The sequence below is a fragment of the Lagopus muta genome, chromosome 29, assembly GCF_023343835.1.
Source record: "Lagopus muta isolate bLagMut1 chromosome 29, bLagMut1 primary, whole genome shotgun sequence".
NCBI lineage: Eukaryota > Metazoa > Chordata > Aves > Galliformes > Phasianidae > Lagopus > Lagopus muta.
The window spans coordinates 1,021,872-1,038,885 of record NC_064461.1 but is presented as its reverse complement, the minus strand read 5'-3'; the positions used below and the strand labels follow the sequence as shown (position 1 = coordinate 1,038,885).

General features: G+C 56.9%; 1 protein-coding gene across 3 annotated transcripts; it reads left to right on the top strand.

Annotated features, from left to right (window-relative positions):
- The first annotated feature begins 313 nt into the window (after positions 1-313).
- On the top strand, positions 314-16,047 carry SNX27 (sorting nexin 27). 3 transcript variants are annotated; one of them, XM_048929266.1, is made up of 13 exons: positions 314-628; positions 7,050-7,281; positions 8,024-8,216; positions 8,929-8,993; positions 9,355-9,459; positions 9,881-9,959; positions 11,151-11,314; positions 12,458-12,547; positions 13,296-13,445; positions 13,606-13,734; positions 14,165-14,224; positions 15,107-15,169; positions 15,914-16,047. In XM_048929266.1, exons 1-13 carry the CDS (start codon positions 354-356, stop codon positions 15,959-15,961), a joined length of 1,653 nt encoding a protein of 550 aa, XP_048785223.1. In that variant the 5' UTR covers positions 314-353; the 3' UTR covers positions 15,962-16,047. The 3 variants fall into 3 exon arrangements, with proteins under 3 accessions (XP_048785223.1, XP_048785224.1, XP_048785225.1); XM_048929268.1 differs by lacking the exon at positions 314-628 and adding an exon at positions 6,924-6,946; XM_048929267.1 differs by lacking the exon at positions 15,107-15,169.
- Positions 16,048-17,014: the final 967 nt, after the last annotated feature.

Here is a 17,014-nt window from a genome sequence, read left to right as displayed (position 1 = left end):
GCCTCCCCACCCTTCTCATAGAAACACCCTTCCTTCTACCCTGCCTAAATCTCCCCCTTTTAGTCGGAAACCGCTTCCCTCGTCCTATCACACACGCATACTGCTGAACAGTCCATTCCCGTCTCTTACAGCCCCATTCCCGCCCCATTACATCCCGCACGCCGCTCTCATCTCCCCGCCCCGCTGCCCCCCCCGCAGCTCCCGCAGTGCCGCGCCAACTACATTTCCCATCGCTCCCCGCGCCCCATCGCGCTCTACGGCGGTTCGGACTACGTTTCCCATCACCCCTTGCGCGTACGGTGGCCGAGGGGGCGCTGCGCGCGTGACGGCGCGGCCCGGCGCTGCTCGCCAAGATGGCGGACGAGGAGGGTGAAGGGCCGCCGCGCTCGGCCGCGGCCCCGCAGCGGAACGGCGGCGATGAAGGAGCCCCGGGGGGACCGCGGGTGGTCCGCATCGTGAAATCCGAATCCGGATACGGCTTCAACGTGCGGGGTCAAGTGAGCGAGGGCGGGCAGCTGCGGAGCATCAACGGCGAGCTGTACGCGCCGCTGCAGCACGTCAGCGCCGTGCTGGGCGGGGGGGCGGCCGACCGCGCCGGGGTCCGCAAAGGAGACCGCATCCTGGAGGTGTGAGTACGGGGGGGGCCGCCGCCGGGCCCGGGCTGCGGGGGAGGGCGGGTGTGGAGGGGGGTGTGGTGGCTGCGTCGGTGTTGAGGGGGCTTGAGGGTGGGGGTGGGGGGTCCTGAGAGAGTTCTGGTGCGGCGGAGGGGGGTCCTGAGGGGGCTTGGGGGGGAGCCTGATGAGGCTGAGGGCTTCCTAAGTGCGCTGCGGGGTTTGGGATGGACCCTGAAGGGTTTTGGGGGGATGCCGAGAGGTTGTGGGGATGACCTGAGGGGTCTCGGGTGGTACCCTGAATGGGCTGAGGGTTTTGGGGTAGTCTTGAGGAGGTTCTGAAGGGTCTGGGGGATTGGAAGGGATGTCCTGAGTGAGCTGACAGGTTTGGGGTGGGTCCTGAGAGGAGGAGTCGTGGGGGCGTTTGAGGGGCCTCAGGGGTTCTGAAGGGCCTTAGGGAATTCCTGAGGGGGTTCACACAGGTCCTGAGAGGTCTGTGGGAGTCCTGAGAGGACTGAGCGCACTGAAGTTTGGGGACATGTAGAAGGGGTTATGGGATCTGGGCCATTTCTGCACTGAGGCTGTGGGAGGGTGCTTCATAGAGGAGGGTGCTTTGGATGAGGGGTTGGAGGCTGGGAATTTCCCACAAGGATTTAGGGTCACTTGGGACTCCCCACATCTCGTGGAGGATCATTAGGGAGCGCTGTGTACACCCCAAAGAGGGGTCTGAGTCTGCTGTTCCCCTGTGGGGCTCTGCATGGGGCGGTGCTCCATTCCTTGCGCTGGAGGCACTTATAGGGGGCTTCCCCTCTCCACCCCACGTGGGGCTTTTAGGGACAATTCAGGGGATGCTGCGCCAGTGGTGTATCTGAGAGCTTTGGGGGATCCTTTGGGGTGTGGGGATGCCGTTTCCATCTCTGCTGTGCTGACATTTTGAGGTTCCCTTTCTTTATGGTGTGCAGGGATTCTCCCCTCAGCAGTGAGCTCAGGGACAGCTCTGGGGTCCACGTGGGTGCCAAGGGGATGGGGTTGAATTGCTGCTGGTTCCTGATCCTGACCCCTTGGTTGTTCCTTGCAAGAATTACAGGGAATGTCTTCCCATAGAAATGCTTCGGTGTGTTGAAACCCCTCCTTTTCTCTTTCCTAAAAGATCTCATAAGTGTTGATTTTGTGGGCCAGCATCAGGCACATTGCCGTGCAGCTCTTTGGGTTGGTTCTGCCCGCGCTGAGCAATCTCCGCTGTTCTTTACACCTTTGTACTTGGTGCTGAGTTGGTTAAGCTCAATTACTTATTAATTACAGGGATTTCCCAGCAGCAGGAATGCCTTGCTGCCGGGCTGTGAAGGACAGCACAGGGCTGGAGCTGGCTGTGCCCTGCAGCAGGCCCTGGGATTCGGCTCTTCCCAGTGACCCAAATCCATCCCACTTTGATTTTCTGCGCAGCAGAAGCGTTTGGGCTGAATTCTGCACCTGGAGGAGCGACGTGAGAACAGCTCTTATTGACCCAGGGAAATATCTGTTTGCGTTGCAAGGTGCCAGGTTGGAAGAGCTCTGTCTTGTGGGAGATGCTTAAAATGCGGTCTGTGAAGGAGGCACAGGACCGTAGGGGCTGGAAGGGACCTCTGTAGACCCCCTGAAGCAGTGCCCTGCAGCACGATCGCATCCAGGTGGGTTTGAGTGTCTCCAGAAAAGGAGACCCCGCCAGCTCTCTGGGCAGCCTGTTCCGTCTTGCTGAGGAGTGGGATTTCCTCTCCCTGCCCATCGCCAGAGCGAGGCCACTTCCTCGTTTCCCCGTGGATCATCTCGTAGCACCCAGTTGGCCTTCACCCTCGCCCCGTATTGACTGTCGCGCTCGTTAGCTGCGATGCCTCAGTCAGCTTGCCGGCCCTGCGCTGCCTGTGTGTTCAGCAGGACGTGGGCATTAATTAGAGTCCAGCTCCTGCGAGTCAGACCGAGCGCTCGTGAGCCGAGCAGGAAACAATAAAACAGCCTCCCAAAATAGCTCTGGTTTCCCGTCCCTTGCGCCGTGGCAGACAGGGCTCCAGGCTCTGCGTTGTGGTTGTGCTGAGCAGCCTGCGCAGAGCTAGGGGACACGGGTCTTGCTCCAAGCTCTGCCCAGGGTGTGGTGGAGGTTCTCTTTGGGTTCCTGGGCTCTCAGAGTCCTTCCTCACCATCCACTCTACACTCCTGCACCTCAAGTGCAGCTCTTGCTTTCCAAGGTTGGTTTTGCAACACAGCCATGGCACGCTCTCTAATCTCCTTAGCTCGATGTGTGTTTGTGGGTGTTGAGGGCATTGGAGTCAGACAATGAGAGCTCATTTAGTTCTTGATTATCACCCTGAATGACAATCATAACTAATCTCGGTGGGGAGGAGCTCTGTGCTGCTGCTAGCTCTGTCTGCAGGGAGCTGGTTCAGAACAAGTTGGTGAGGATGTGGTTCACGATAACAGGAGCTCAGTGAGACCCTGGTGCGGGTGCGATGCCGCAGGGTCTCCTTCCCACCCATCCTGCAGAACAGGAGAGATGTTTGGTGTGTTGCTGACAGGCTTTCCACACTTCTTCTCTTCAGACTTTGGCATGGCATCGCCCCATCAGCTCTTTAACGGGCGAGACGTCCACGTGGTTGTGCAGAACCTCTGCTTTGTCCTTTAGGAAGTGAAACTCTTTTTCTTCTCTTGGCCCAAAGTCGGACGTTGCGTGTCAGTGTGGCCCAGAAGAAGCTGGTGCTGCCTGGGAAAGCATGGAGCTGTCTGCAGGGGGGACGTGGCAGCGCTGTGCTGCTCGTGCGAGGGGCGTGCTAGCAGAAAACCACGGGGCGGTCAGCAGGCTTACCTGCACCAAAGGCTTTAAGGATGTCTCCTTAAGCTCAGGTGGCTTGGGGAGCATCCTTTCTTTTTCCTCTGGACTCCCTGGTTCTCACTGTGGCCCCATCTCTCGCTGTGCACAAAGCTCGAGGGACGTCCAAGGAAAAAGCTGCAAATTGATGTCTTTTCTGGCGGGAGATAACAGCGGTGGGTAAATGAAGAGCCCTCGCTTGCTGGCTTTCCCATTAAGTGTGCAATTAAATAAATAAGAGAGCCTTTTTATCTGCCTTGGCTTAACACTTCTGCAGTCTATTCCGATAGAATGCTGTGTGTGCTCATGGGGATGAGTTCAATTACTGAAGCTGGAGGAATTCAGTATCTGCTGCCTCTGCTCCATCCGTGCAGCCAGTGTACCACACTCAGCATCCCACACCGCTTTCCTCGTGTGCCTTTCCTTCTCCCTCTCTCTTTTCCACCATTCCTAAACTTCCCTCAAGGAGGGGTTGGTGGGGTCTGCGTGAGCCAATACAAATCCTTGCTTTGATGTTAGCTTACGAAGCTGCACCCAAAACTCCAGCTCGGAGCTGGTCATGGCGCTCTTGGAGGTTGGCTGCTCTCAGGGTGTGTGGAGTCACTCTTTTGGTTATTGCTCCTGCTGCGGCTGGCATGGGCAGCATTGGGAGCTGTCTGCTGTTATGTTTGGCACAGGTTGAGCTTCTGAAGCGTTTGGATCATAGGATGGTTTGGGTTGGAAGGGACCCCAAGGACCACCACGCTCCAAAAATGCTTTTTCTTTTTTCAGCAAGGCTACATGTTAAGTCAATATTTCGTTTTCTTTTAAGTGGTATTTAGTCGTGGACCTTCGGAAGCATTGCTGTTCTTTGCCTCCTCTCAGAGTGCTTAAAAAGCGTTCGTTTGCAAGGCATCATTGCTCATGTAATTGGAGCAGATGAATGAATGGCGGTGCTGCAGTTTGCTAGAGCAGAGCATATAAATGTGCACAGAGGTATTAAACTTCCTTAAGGCGTCCTAAGAGGCTGCTGTGAAAGTGGTTGTTCTCCCAGGCTCCTGCTTTCTTCTGCACAGAAGTGGGAACGTCGCTGGAACCTCACTTGGTGATTCCTTCTGAGGTTTATTTATGTTTGGAGGAATGCTGAGCGAGGTCTGGGCTTTGTAGCCCTAAGAGGAGAGTTGGCTTCCATCTAGGAAGAGCATTGGGGTGATAAGAAATGGGGAAATATTGCCCTTCCCAGAGCAGGGAGGGATGCTTTGCTGTGCCCGTGACTGGTAAGAACTGATGTGCTGCAGGAGATGCAGAAGTGCACGGAGCTGCTGGGGGTGCACTGAGCTCTGTGCTGGAGCTGAGGGTCAGGGGCTGGGAGAGGCTCTGCGTGGCGGAGGCCGCGCTTGGAGTTGTGTTAAGGTCCTCATCTCAGGGCAGCGTCGTGCAGGCTTTCCGCAGCCAATTCCCTTCCCTTCTCTTGGCAGGAAATTTGAAGTCTTCACAGAAGATGAGTCGTTTGGTGCACAAATGGGAGGACTGAAATGCTCTTCTGTGTGCTAGAGCTTCCTTAGCATTGGTGTGTTGGGGAGTTCTGCTGCATCCTTGGGATTTAACGTGGGATATCCCGAGAGTTGGGGTCACTGGTTTTCAACTGAAAGAGGGAAGATTTGGGTCAGGCGTGAGGATTGGAATCCTTTACTCAGAGAGAGGACAATGAGGCTGTGAGTGCCCCATCCCTGTAGGTGCCCCAGGCCATGGATGGGACCCTTGGCAGCCTGAGTGGGTGGGGAGCAGCCAGCCCATGGCGGGGTGGTTTGGGGTGTGAGGAGCTTTGCAACCCAGCCGTTCTGCAGTGCTGTGGTCTGTAGGTCCCTTCCAACCCAACCACGCTGTGATCCCATGGTTCTCTGAATCGCAGAGCGTCCTGGGTTGGAGGGGACCCAGCAGGATCCAGGCAGTGGGAAGCCCTGACGGCTGGGCGGTGGCAGCAGTCATGCCTCAGCTCACAGCACCGTGCCGCAGCTCTGGCTCTGTGCAGCTCTGCTGATGGCCCTGGGGAGCACGGCGTGCTCAGAGGTTGGACCGGGTGATGCCTGTGGGCCCCTTGAGCTCCATGAGGTGAGGAGGAAGCTGGGTGCTGACAGAGGTCAATGATCGGCGTCTGAGAGTGGAAGGGGCAGAACCTCATTCCTGCTTTTACCACATCTGCCTTTGGCTGGAGAAGTGACCTCACAGGGGAAGTTGCTCTCTGCGCTCCGTCCCGCAGTGGTTTGCAGTGAAGTTCTCCTTTTGGCCCTTCCTGTGCGGTCTGGGGTGTGATGGGGATGGGCTGGTGGGTGGATTCGGTGATCCTGTAATGAGTCTGTGGTCCTGTGGGTCGCCGTGGTGGTGATGGGTCAGTGGTTGGACCTGATGATCTTGGAGGTCTTTTCCAACCTTTCTGTTTGTGTAGGTTTACCTCTGGCCTGCTCGGCATCCCCCAGAGCTGGACAGGGGGTTGGAGCTGGGCAGGGTGAGGGTAGCACCTGTGGAGTTGAGTTCTGTTGCCTCCAAATGGAAGCAGGAGCTTGAAGAGAAAAGCACCCAAGCATCCCAGGAAAAGCAGATGGGCTGTTGGCGTGTTGTGGCCGCACTGCGCGGCTGGGCTCCCCGCAACTCTGCACACAGCAGCTCTGCACACAGCAGCTCCTTTCCCGTTCCCTTTCTCCCCAAGGTTTGTGCAGGATTTCTACAGGCAGAGTTGCTATGGTGACTCTGTTGCAGAGCTGCCCTTGCGTTACAGGGGCTCGGCTGGCAGAGCACTGAGGTGAGCGGAGCCGTCAGTCTCTGCTTGCAGGGAGAAGTCCTGCTTTGGGCCGCCCGAATCCCACGCGGGCAGCAGTGCTGGAGGACTCCACAGCCTGGCTTTAATTCCACTGAATGGAAACAATCTCCCATTGGGATGAGTGAGCAGCACGTGAGCCTCGCTCAGCTGGAATGAATGCGAGTGCCACACGGCGCTGTGTTGCAGTGAGGAATGGCTCCATTTCGCTGTGACAAGAGGGGGTATTTCCCCAATTCTCAGCTCTGTGGCATTGTTACTCCACTGGAAGAGCTGTGCGTGGCTCTTGGGCCCTCTTAGCACAAAGAATCCAGAGAAGACCCACGGAGGTGTCCCTTCCCATTGTAAGGGTTGGAATGAGACAGGGTCTCTTCCAATCTAAAGCATTCTCTGGCTCTGCAAAGCCCCTAAAGAACTTCTGGCTGTGGTGGAAGCTCCTAAACAAAGTACCATAGCAGATAACTCAATAAACTGTCAGTGGGAGAAATGGATGAAGCTTCAACCTGATGTCGTGAGAGCAGAGCAGTGCAGCTGGGCTCTGCTTGCTTCCTGGCAGAGCTGAGCTGCAGAGCTACTCCCACCAAAGCAGAACTTGCAGAGTTTGAACATGGGAACTACGTGGGCTGTTTTGGTTTTTTGGTGTTTTTCTTGCTTCTCTCTTGCTGGTGTAACCCACAGCAGGAAGGGAGCTGAAGCCATGGAGATGTCAGTTACCTTCTGCTGGTGGGGAGGCAGATCTGTGCTGGATTTCTGGGCTGGCTCTGAGCATCCCCTTAGCCTTGCTGATGGCTTCCCCACTGTCTTACAGGAACGGAGTGAACGTTGAAGGAGCAACACACAAGCAGGTGGTGGACCTGATCCGCGCTGGGGAGAAGGAGCTGATCCTGACGGTGCTGTCGGTGCCTCCCCACGAGGCCGACAACCTCGACCCCAGCGACGACTCCCTGGGGCAGTCCTTCTACGACTACACGGAGAAGCAGGCCGTGCCCATCTCCATCCCCACCTACAAGCACGTGGAGCAGAATGGAGAGAAGTTTGTGGTTGGTACTGGCCGGACGGCGCTTCCCGTGCACGGGGCTCTGTGCTGCTTGGGGGCAGTGGGTGGCAGTGGTCCCTTTGTGCCTTCAATAATTCGAAAATAACTCATAATTTATTGGCTGCTTTTGATACTGACTTGTTTCGTCTCTGCCTGGTTATTCTTTTGCAGTTATTTCTTGTGCACTGCAAACGTTTTTGTTAATAGCACTAGTATAGAAGATGAGGTAGGAAGCCGTCGTTCTGCTCGTGTGAGCTTTTGCTCACATTTGCACTCATTTTACACCAAATGTTGAGGTGAGAGGGAACAAATGTCCTGACATGCTGCTTCCCATCTGGGACATTCCTTTTCCCTTTCATCATCTTCTTCCCTCTGCAGAATGTGGGGGGAAATGAATTAAAGAAAGGTACCCAGCTTGCAAACCTCAGGACCCTCATCCTGCCCGCCCCGCGCTTGCTGCCTGCCCTTGCTGGGGGAAAACCCAAACCATAGGGGTTGGAAAAGACCTCTTCATTGTTGCAGAGCTAGGCTGGGGCTTTGCTGTTGGGAGGGTGCAGGGTGATGCTGGGGGGCTGTAAGGGGGCAGAGGAACCTCTGCACTGGAGCTGCTGCTCTCTGCACCTCCTGACCCCATTGCAGCAGCTCCTCCTCTCTCAAGGTGGTGCTGGAAGCATCGAGCCGTACTTCTCATTGCAGCTCTAGCCCTCCTGGCTGCACTCTGAGCTGCTCCTCTCTGCTCCCCACAGGTGTACAACGTTTACATGGCTGGCCGGCAGCTCTGCTCCAAGCGGTACCGTGAGTTTGCCATCCTGCACCAGAACCTGAAGCGGGAATTTGCCAATTTCACCTTCCCACGTCTCCCTGGAAAGTGGCCCTTCTCCCTGTCGGAACAGCAGCTGGACGCCCGGCGGCGAGGGCTGGAGGAGTACCTGGAGAAAGGTATGGAGCTGAGAGTGTGAACTGCACAGCATTACAGTCCCAGCACCGCAGGGGTTGGAAGGGACCTCTGGAGATCCCCCAGGCCAACCCTAAAGCAGGTCCCTGCAACACGTTGTCCAGGTTCGCATCCATGTGGGTTTGAATCTTTCCGGAGAAGGAAACTACCCTGTGCTGCTCTGGGCTCAGTTCCAGGGCTCTTCCGCCCTCGTGTTCACACAGAACTTTTATGGCTGAAGCGCTGAGCTCCATCACTTTGTGAGCGCCGCAGTGGGACGTAGGTCAGGTTCTCCCCGCCCCACACAGCTCAGTCATCCTCCTCCTCCGGGCTGCAGGAAGGGGCAGGCTGGTCGTGTTCAGATGCAGCATGATGCGCTTCGGCTCCAAATTATTTCCTGAACTTGACCTGAATTCCCAAATAGCTCCAGTCCCTCTGGAATAACTATTTATGAAATCTCACGCCGCTTTTAAGTACAGCTGAAACCTCCGTTGGCTGACTGCCTGCAGCCTGGGCTTTGCCCGGGGGGAATATCCCACACTGCTGCACTCTTTGCTGGATGCCAGCCCACGTGCCCCAGCTCACTTTGAGAAGGCTCTCCCTGCCCTTGGCTGCCTGCGGAACAGCCCGGCGTTGTCACCCTGTCCTTCGGGCAACTCCTGGAGGGGTGGCTGCCTCCCCTGGGTCGGCCCCTGACTTGTGCTCTGTGTCCTGCAGTGTGCTCCATCCGCGTCATTGGGGAGAGCGACATCATGCAGGAGTTCCTGTCGGAGTCGGATGAGGTAGGCACGTGGGCAGCGTGCTGCAGCTCTGCTGTGGTGGAGACTGCACCGGGGAGCAGGGACGCTGCCAAAGCCACATAGAAAGCAGCAGCAGAAAAGCAAGGCCGCCCCCTGAGCCCTGCCACGGGCTCCTTGCCCCACACCTGAGCAGGGTGCCACTTCTTTCTGAATTCCCCATTGCAGCCTGAAAAGGGATTCTGTTGGGTGCAATGGTGTACAAATGACCACATTAATTAGCAGTGCAAGGCAGTCAGTAATTGGTCCATGAAGTTCCTGGCTCAGCCTGAACTGGAAGGGGTGACCCCTAACCCCTCAACCGAGGGCCTTGCTGATTCCTGTCCTCTTTTTTCCCTTTCTTCAGAATTACAACGGCGTCTCAGACGTGGAGCTTCGGGTAGCATTACCAGACATAACAACAGTGACAGTCAGAGTCAAAAAGAACAGCACTACAGACCAGGTGTACCAGGTGGGCTGCTTTATCTTCTTTCTTCAGGACATGAAGGATGCGTGCGATCCATGCGCTCCCTGAGGCCCTGGAGGTGCTCAGTGGCTCCTCTGCCCCTCCTTGAGCACTAGCGTTGTGGCAGGGAGGGTGGGAGATGGCGAGCCCCCACCTCACACTGTGCTGAGACAGCATTTCCTTGGCTTGGCTGCAAGGACAGAGCGAGGGATGAATTAGTTGTCCCCGATAACATCTTAAAGCTGGCGGATAGCTGGGAGCACTGCAGCTCTAACACAGCGTGCCTGGCGCAGGAGTTGTGTGCGTCCTGCACCCATTCTCCTTGCTGTCAGCAGCTCGGGGTAGGCAGTGCTCGGGGGCAGCCCATGCGGAGCTGGCCCAGCCTTCCTGCTGCGCTCACCCCACCTTCCCTTTGGTTGTTCTCCAGGCCGTGGCTGCTAAAGTTGGAATGGACAGCATTACCGCCAACTACTTTGCCTTGTTTGAAGTGATCAATCACTCCTTCGGTAAGTGCCGACAGCAGCCAAGGCAGTGCTGGAGAGCCCTAGGGCGCTCCTGCAGCTCTCATCTGCACTCACAGGACCAAGAGCCCTGGAGGAACGGGGCAGGCACAGCACTGATAATGAGAAGCCCTCAAAATCTTATGGCTTTGGGGGGTTTTTTTGCTGCTGTTTGACTTTCCTGTTCCTAAGCTGTTCAAGGAGACACTTCTGTTGAACAGATATGTTTTACTTTGGTTCAGAGAGAGGTGGTGCCCAGCATCACTGAAACATGGCTGGAGGTCAGACACAAGCAGCATCTCAGCGCAGGGCAGAGGGGCTGCAGAGGAGATGGGATTTGCTCTGTGCACACATAGAGCTGGGTCCAGTCTTGCAACAGGCCATAAGCTGCAGCTTGCCATCTCATCTGTCCTTCAGTTTCTGATGGGATTTGGGGTTGGAATGTAGGATTTTGGCACTCAGTACTCTCTCCTTCCATCTCAGCTTGCGCTGGGGGCTGGCCAGGTCTTGGTGAGCTCTGATCTCCCCCAGCTTTGTGTTGGATTCACTAAACCAACGTTGTCCCCAGTGTGCCTGTTGTACCACAGAGTGGAAGCGATGGGTTTGTGTTCCGCTGTGATGGGTTCTGAACTGAGCATGTTTCTCACTCCTAGCCAGGTGCTTTTGTTTTCAGGTGTTAGCACTGGGACAGGGCTGTGCTGGCACAGCATCACGCGGACTCCAACCACAGCTATTAGTTCCTCATCCTTGAGCGCTGTGCTCCTCACTCTGAAAAGCAAAAACTCCACTTAGCCTTTCTCCCTTGCACTTTCTGGACGCTCATGGGAACATCTCCATTTATTCCTATCTGGATAGGCTCTGTTTCATTTCCCTGGAAGCTGTTAGCTCTGCCTGCGGTGAGGTGGTGGCCTTACCCTTTCTTGATCCATCACAGTGAAGCTCTGAGCGCAGGGCTGGCTGCTGGCAGTGCTGCCAGGAATCCCAGCTGCGCGTTGCTTCATTGAGGGCAATGCAGAGACATGGCAGTGTGTGCCCCACTGCGCTGCTGGGACCCAGAGATGGCCCTCACCACTGTCATGGTGTCATGCAGGGGGAAGTGCTGTGAAATTCCTGTCTGTGCCCCGGGGGCCACTGCAATGGACTGGCAGGGTCCAGCACCATGGAGGCAGGTGCTGAGTTAAGCTCTGCTTCTTGCAGTGCGCAAGCTGGCACCCAATGAATTTCCCCACAAACTCTACGTGCAGAACTACACCTCGGCGGTGCCGGGGACATGCCTGACCATCCGGAAATGGCTCTTCACGACAGAGGAGGAGGCTCTTCTCAATGACAACGACTTGGCAGTCACCTACTTCTTCCATCAGGTGGGTACCTAATTGCTCCCTGGGAGAGCTGGAGCTTTGTGCTGGAGGTAAGCCAACCCAGGCTGCGTATCAGGAAAAGTTTCTTCTCTGAAGGAGTGGTGATGTGTTGGAACGGGCTGCCAGGGAGTGAGGGGAGGTGCTGTCCCTGGAGGGGCTCAAGAGCTGCAGAGATGTGGCACTCTGGGGTACGGTTTTGGGCACGGTGGGGTGGGTTGGGGTTGGACTCGATGATCTTAGTAGTCTCTTCCAACCTTAATGATCCTGTGAGCTGCTGGCAGCCAAGGGCCCAGCTCCCACCACGACTGCAGCCGCTGCTCTCCTCAGCTGCACGGCTTTGAGGAGCAGCAGTGCGCGGCCTGGCTGCGTCCTGCTGCACGGTGGGGCTCACGCTGCCCTCAGCGCTGCCCCTTCCCAGGGCGAGTGAAGGGATCCCGAGTGGCTGCCATCCAGGGGTGGGATATTGTCCTCAGCTCTGCACGAAGCTTTTGGGCGGTGGGGGAGCAGATTTCTCCCTGCTCTGCAGAACCACAATGTTTCTGTCGTTTCACCTGCCCCCTCCTATGCTGCTGCCCTATAGGATGAAGTGAGCCTGAGAAGAGCCGTGTTCTCCCTTGACTGTAGAAAGCCAGGCTAGGATGACCAGCCCAGAGGTAGATATCTGCCAACTTCAGTAAGATGGGTCCTGCTCTGTCTGTCTCCACCACCAGAAATGCTCCCTTGACACTCCAGACTGAGCCAGTACCACCCCCTGGTCGACACTGAAATAAAGATAGCCGCTGGCAAGCTGTATGGTTTCCTAGACTGGCTCTTCTGTTGGCTGGGAGCTTTGGGAGCTGCCAGGCAGGAGTTGGGGTGCGCAGGGCTGAAGGAAAGGCCGCTCAGTCTGAAGGGTGACAGGATCCCATGCCAGTGCTGCCCTCCAGCAGCACAGTGGGCAAAAGGCAGGGGATACCAAAGGCAAAGCAGGATGCCAAGCGCCAGATGTCCAGGTCCATCCTTTTCCTCCAGGAGTGTTATTCCAAAGTCCTCCTGGACAGAGCTCGAAGGCTCATGATGGCCCTGGGGTGTGCTGATGGGATCCTGCAGTCTGACTGCTGGGTTTTCTTTCCTTTTTTTCCCCTTTTTTACTTTTCCCTGTTTAAGGCTGTTGATGATGTCAAGAAAGGCTACATCAAAGCAGAGGAGAAGTCCTACCAGCTACAGAAGCTCTGTGAGCAGAGAAAGATGGTCATGGTGAGTCGTCCCACTTGTCCTGCTTTGTTTCCTCCAGTGAGCACCTTGCAGTGCCATACCCAGCACTGCTCCAAGCAGAGACAAAACCTTGTGCTGAGAGGTGCCCATAGCAGTCCGTCCCCTGAAGCTTCCAGGGAGAGCTGCTGCTCCGCAGTCATCAGGAGGCAAAGGTCTTTTTCTATCCAAAAAGCCCCAGAGGTGGCAGCATTGGCCTCACAAAGAGGAGTGGATCCCGGCTGCTCGCAGTGCAGCTGCAGCGCTGCTGTGCCTTCATTTCTTTGTAGCCTGGCAGAAGTCCAGGGCTCAGCCCACGCTGGGCTCCCACAGCCCATACGCAGCTCTGACATCCCCCAGCACGGACCCTGGAAGCGTCACCTGAGATGCTGAAACCTCTTAATGATTAACCAACAGGAGGACCAGCAAGCAGGCACTTCCTGCACTGGGCCACTTGTGGCTCCAAAGGGAGATGTGGCTCTTGGAAAAGCCACGCCTCCGTGTCCCCTCTTGCATGTTGTGGTTCTGCTCCATGAAAACCTTCCCTTGCAATGAGAAATCACAGCCCTGGAAGTCCTTGGATGGAGCCCAGTTGGGGAGTCCTGGGACGCGGGCAGCTGTAGGGGTTCCCCCAGATGGGGACACGCTTTGAGGAGCCCTGCTGCCCTTGGGTTCCCTGTTTTGGGCTGCAGGGTTCTGAGGAGGGCCGTGTCCCCGTCCCAAGGTGTAACCCGGCGCCCATTTCTCTCCGCAGTATTTGAACATGTTGCGGACGTGCGAGGGTTACAACGAGATCATCTTCCCTCATTGCTCCTGTGACTCTCGGCGGAAGGGACATGTCATCACAGCCATCAGTATTAAGCACTTTAAACTCCACGCCTGCACCGAGGAGGGACAGCTGGAGGTGAGAGCAGGGCTCTGCCCTTAGCCCCATGGCTCTGTAGGAAGCCTGGAGCTCTGGGCTGCGGTCCATGAGTCTCTTCATGCGGCTTCGCTTCACCACCCAATGTGCCTCGAGCCCCCCCTGCCCCCCAGGGGTTCACCTGGGTTCTGTCTCCCCTCAGAACCAGGTAATAGCGTTCGAATGGGACGAAATGCAGCGGTGGGACACGGACGAAGAGGGAATGGCCTTTTGTTTTGAGTATGCCCGAGGAGAGAAGAAACCCCGATGGGTTAAAATCTTCACCCCCTACGTAAGTAGCCCAACTCCTGGCAGGTTTGAGAAGCCAGAACCGCTCTGCGTCCGGGTGAAGTGGTGTCACCCAGGAGCCCATCCTGGGAGCAGTGACCTTCAACACTTTGTCAGTGACACGGCCGTTCTGTGGTTCTGAAGGTCCCTCTCAACCCAGCCGTTCCACGGCTCCGTGTTTCTGAGGTCCCTTCCGACCCAGTGGTGCTGATGCCATAGTTGTGTGACCTGTAGGCTCCCTTCCAGCCCAGCCGTTCTGTGATCCCATGGTTCTGTGCTTTCGTGTCCCTTCCATCCCAGCCGTCCCGTGTCTCCGTGGGAGCTGCACGGCCCCAGCACTGCGGTGGGGACGCGGCCGCCAGGAGGAGCCAGCAGCACAGGCTGGGCTTTGGGTGCTGCGGGAGATCTGAGCTGCGCCCACTTTCTCTTTGCAGTTCAACTACATGCATGAGTGCTTCGAGCGGGTTTTCTGTGAGCTCAAGTGGAGGAAAGAGGTAAGGAGCTGTGGCTGCAGGGAATTGCCTTCACCTCCCACAGCAGCGTTTTGCTGGCGGTCGCTCCTGCCTGTCCCCAGCAAGGAGGTTGAAGAGGGAGCAGCAGGTGTTTGAGCTGGCTCTGCTGGGAGCGCGGTGTTCTGTTTGCAGAGCTGCAGGGTGCTGTGTGCCACGGTCTGGAGAGGAGCTCCTGGGGTTGGTGGGCTCTGCTGTCGCCCGCAGGTGGCAAAACCTTAGTTCTGTGGCTGCAGAACTATTCAGAGAGGGCTCTCTTTGCTCAGAGCCGTGCTGTCACCATGGGTCCATCCTTTTGCCTGTGCCTGCTGGTGCCACCCAGCTCTCTCGTCCTCTCTGCCCTGGGCTCTCCATGCTGTGGGGTTGGGAGCTCCTGGGCTGGGCCTAGCATTAGGCGTGAGATGCTGCAGTGGGACGAAGGGTCCCGCTGTGTGACATCCCTGTCCTCGTAGGCACCACGAGCTCTGGGCTCCATGACCCTGCTGCGTGGCATCGCTGTCGCTTTGCAGATGGCACTGCCCCTGCCCTGGGCTCAGCATCACCCTCTGTGTGGCTCAGGGCTGCATCCTGGCAGCAATCTGGGGCCAAAGCTCTGGGGCCAGAGGTGGGATGGAGATAGAGATGTGGAGCTGGTGGTGGTGAAGCTGGAGCTGCATTTCTGGAGCTGGTTGCCGGAGGTGGAGCTGGAAGCGGTGCTTAGTGCTGCTGGTTGTGCTGGGCTGCAAGTTCTGGTGGTGCTGGAGCTGCTTTGCTGTGCAGAAGTGCTGCCATCGCCCCTCCTGCCGCTCCCATCTGCCTCTCGCTCCCCTCCCAGCCCTCAGGCCCCTTTTTTTTATTTATCCCCTTCCGTCTTTTTCCCTCGTCAAGGTGGAGGAGGAGGCAACAGACAAGGATAACCAGAACTGCAGCACAGACACGGTGTGCAGCAAGGTAACGGCGCTGCAGCACCTGCAGGAGCTCCGCAGCGCCGAGCAGCGCCTTCTGCTGCGCCCAGCACGGCTCCTGTCGCACACAGCGCTGCTCTGCGCCCTGCCATGGCTGCAGGCTGTGCTGCTGCGTGCGGCTGTGGCTGCTGCCTCTGGCTGTGAGCGCCTGCGCTGGGCTGCACGCGGCTGTGCTCACTGGGGCGGAACACCCCCAGAGCCCTTTGATGGTGGCACTGCTGCAGAGGGAGCCCCCGGCCCCACGCACCGCTTCCTCTGCCCCACGGATGCCGAGCAAGCGATAACAGCAGGGCAACCCCCAGCGCTGTGGGGCGGAGGCTGTGTGTGCACTGAGCATCCCCTGGCCGGGCCCAAAGCTTTGGGTCCCATTCTGTTGATGCACATCACAGCTCTGTGGGGCAACTCGCAGCTCCCTGCCTTGGCTGATGCATCCCCCCCCAGCCTCACACGAGTGGGGCAGGGAGCGATTCTGCAAATGGTGAAATAAAGACGGGACGGAGCCCCCCCCCCAAATGCAGCATCGGGGGCTCGAGCTTGGGTTGCTAATAGGCTTGCTCATGGCTGTGCTGTGGGGTGTTTGGTGTTTAGGGAAAGGGGCAGAGCCATCCCAGAGCTCCAGAACACCCCCAGTTGAACCAGAAATGCAGCAGTGGGCAGCAGCGGAGCGAACACAAAGCTGCTGGGGCGCAGCGCAGGCCGCCCTTTGATGCTCCCTTCTCCTCTCTTGCAGAACATCTTCCAGACGGTGCGGGCACAGCAGAGGGACGCAGCCACTTAACCGCGGCGCAGCAGAGCGTAACCCCCAACCCCAAATTAACACTTACAAATTCTGTTATTGTATTAAAGCCCTTAAACTAAATATTATTAATAATAACACCATTTGTCAACGTCATCTTTGTGGGGCTGAGGAGGGCTCGGCCCCGTCCCGTCCCCTCAGCCCTGCACCCATGGACGGCTCTGATCCCATTTTTTACGACTGGAAATTGAATTCATCCATTTGCACTGTTTGGACGTATGTATGTATGTATGTATAAAAAAAGGCAAAAAAATCACAAAAAAAAAACCATGAAAAAGTGGTGTGTACTGATCCCATCCCCACGCACCTGGCTGCCTCAGGGGCAGCACCTTCGTTAAGGTGCCTTAGCACACACGTCCCTCCATCCAACCACTCTGGTTTTAAGAATTGAACATTTTAGAGAGAAGAAAAATAAGGAGGGGTAGGGAAAGGAAAAGGGGGAAAAAACGAAAAGGAAAGGAGGAAAGGAAGGGGAAAAAAAGGAAGCAAAAAAGACAAAAAATAAAAAAGAAAAGGGGGGGGGGGGGGGGGGAGAAAAAGGGAAAAAATGGAGGGGAAAAAAAAAAAAAAAAGAGGAAAAAAATAAGAAATGAAGAGGATGGGCGCTGTGAAATGAAGAGTTTGACGCTGCGCTGCTCCGTGAACGGGGTGCGAGCGGCCCCGGGGGGCAGCGGGGGCCGGAGGGTCGTCGGTGGGGCGCAGGGCGGGGGGCGCAGCTCGCGCTGCCGTCGGACCCGTTCGGGCTCAGCTGCCCGCGCGCCGCCCCGCCGTCCTTCCCGCGGCGGAGCCCAGACCCCATTTCTGCACGGAGCCCCGTTTCGCCCCATGCGCCCCCACTGCCATCCGCCGCGGTGGCATTTGGGCTTTTTGGGGTCGTTTTTCTTTTTTCTTCTGCCTTTTTCCTTAAGGAAACCGAAAGCGCGGCGCTGTAAGTAGGTCAGGAAGCGCCGCGGGGCCCCAGCGCCGTCTGACGGATCCGACAGCGCTGCGAAGGGCGACGGCGACAAACACAAAACCCTACAAGAAACCCACAAA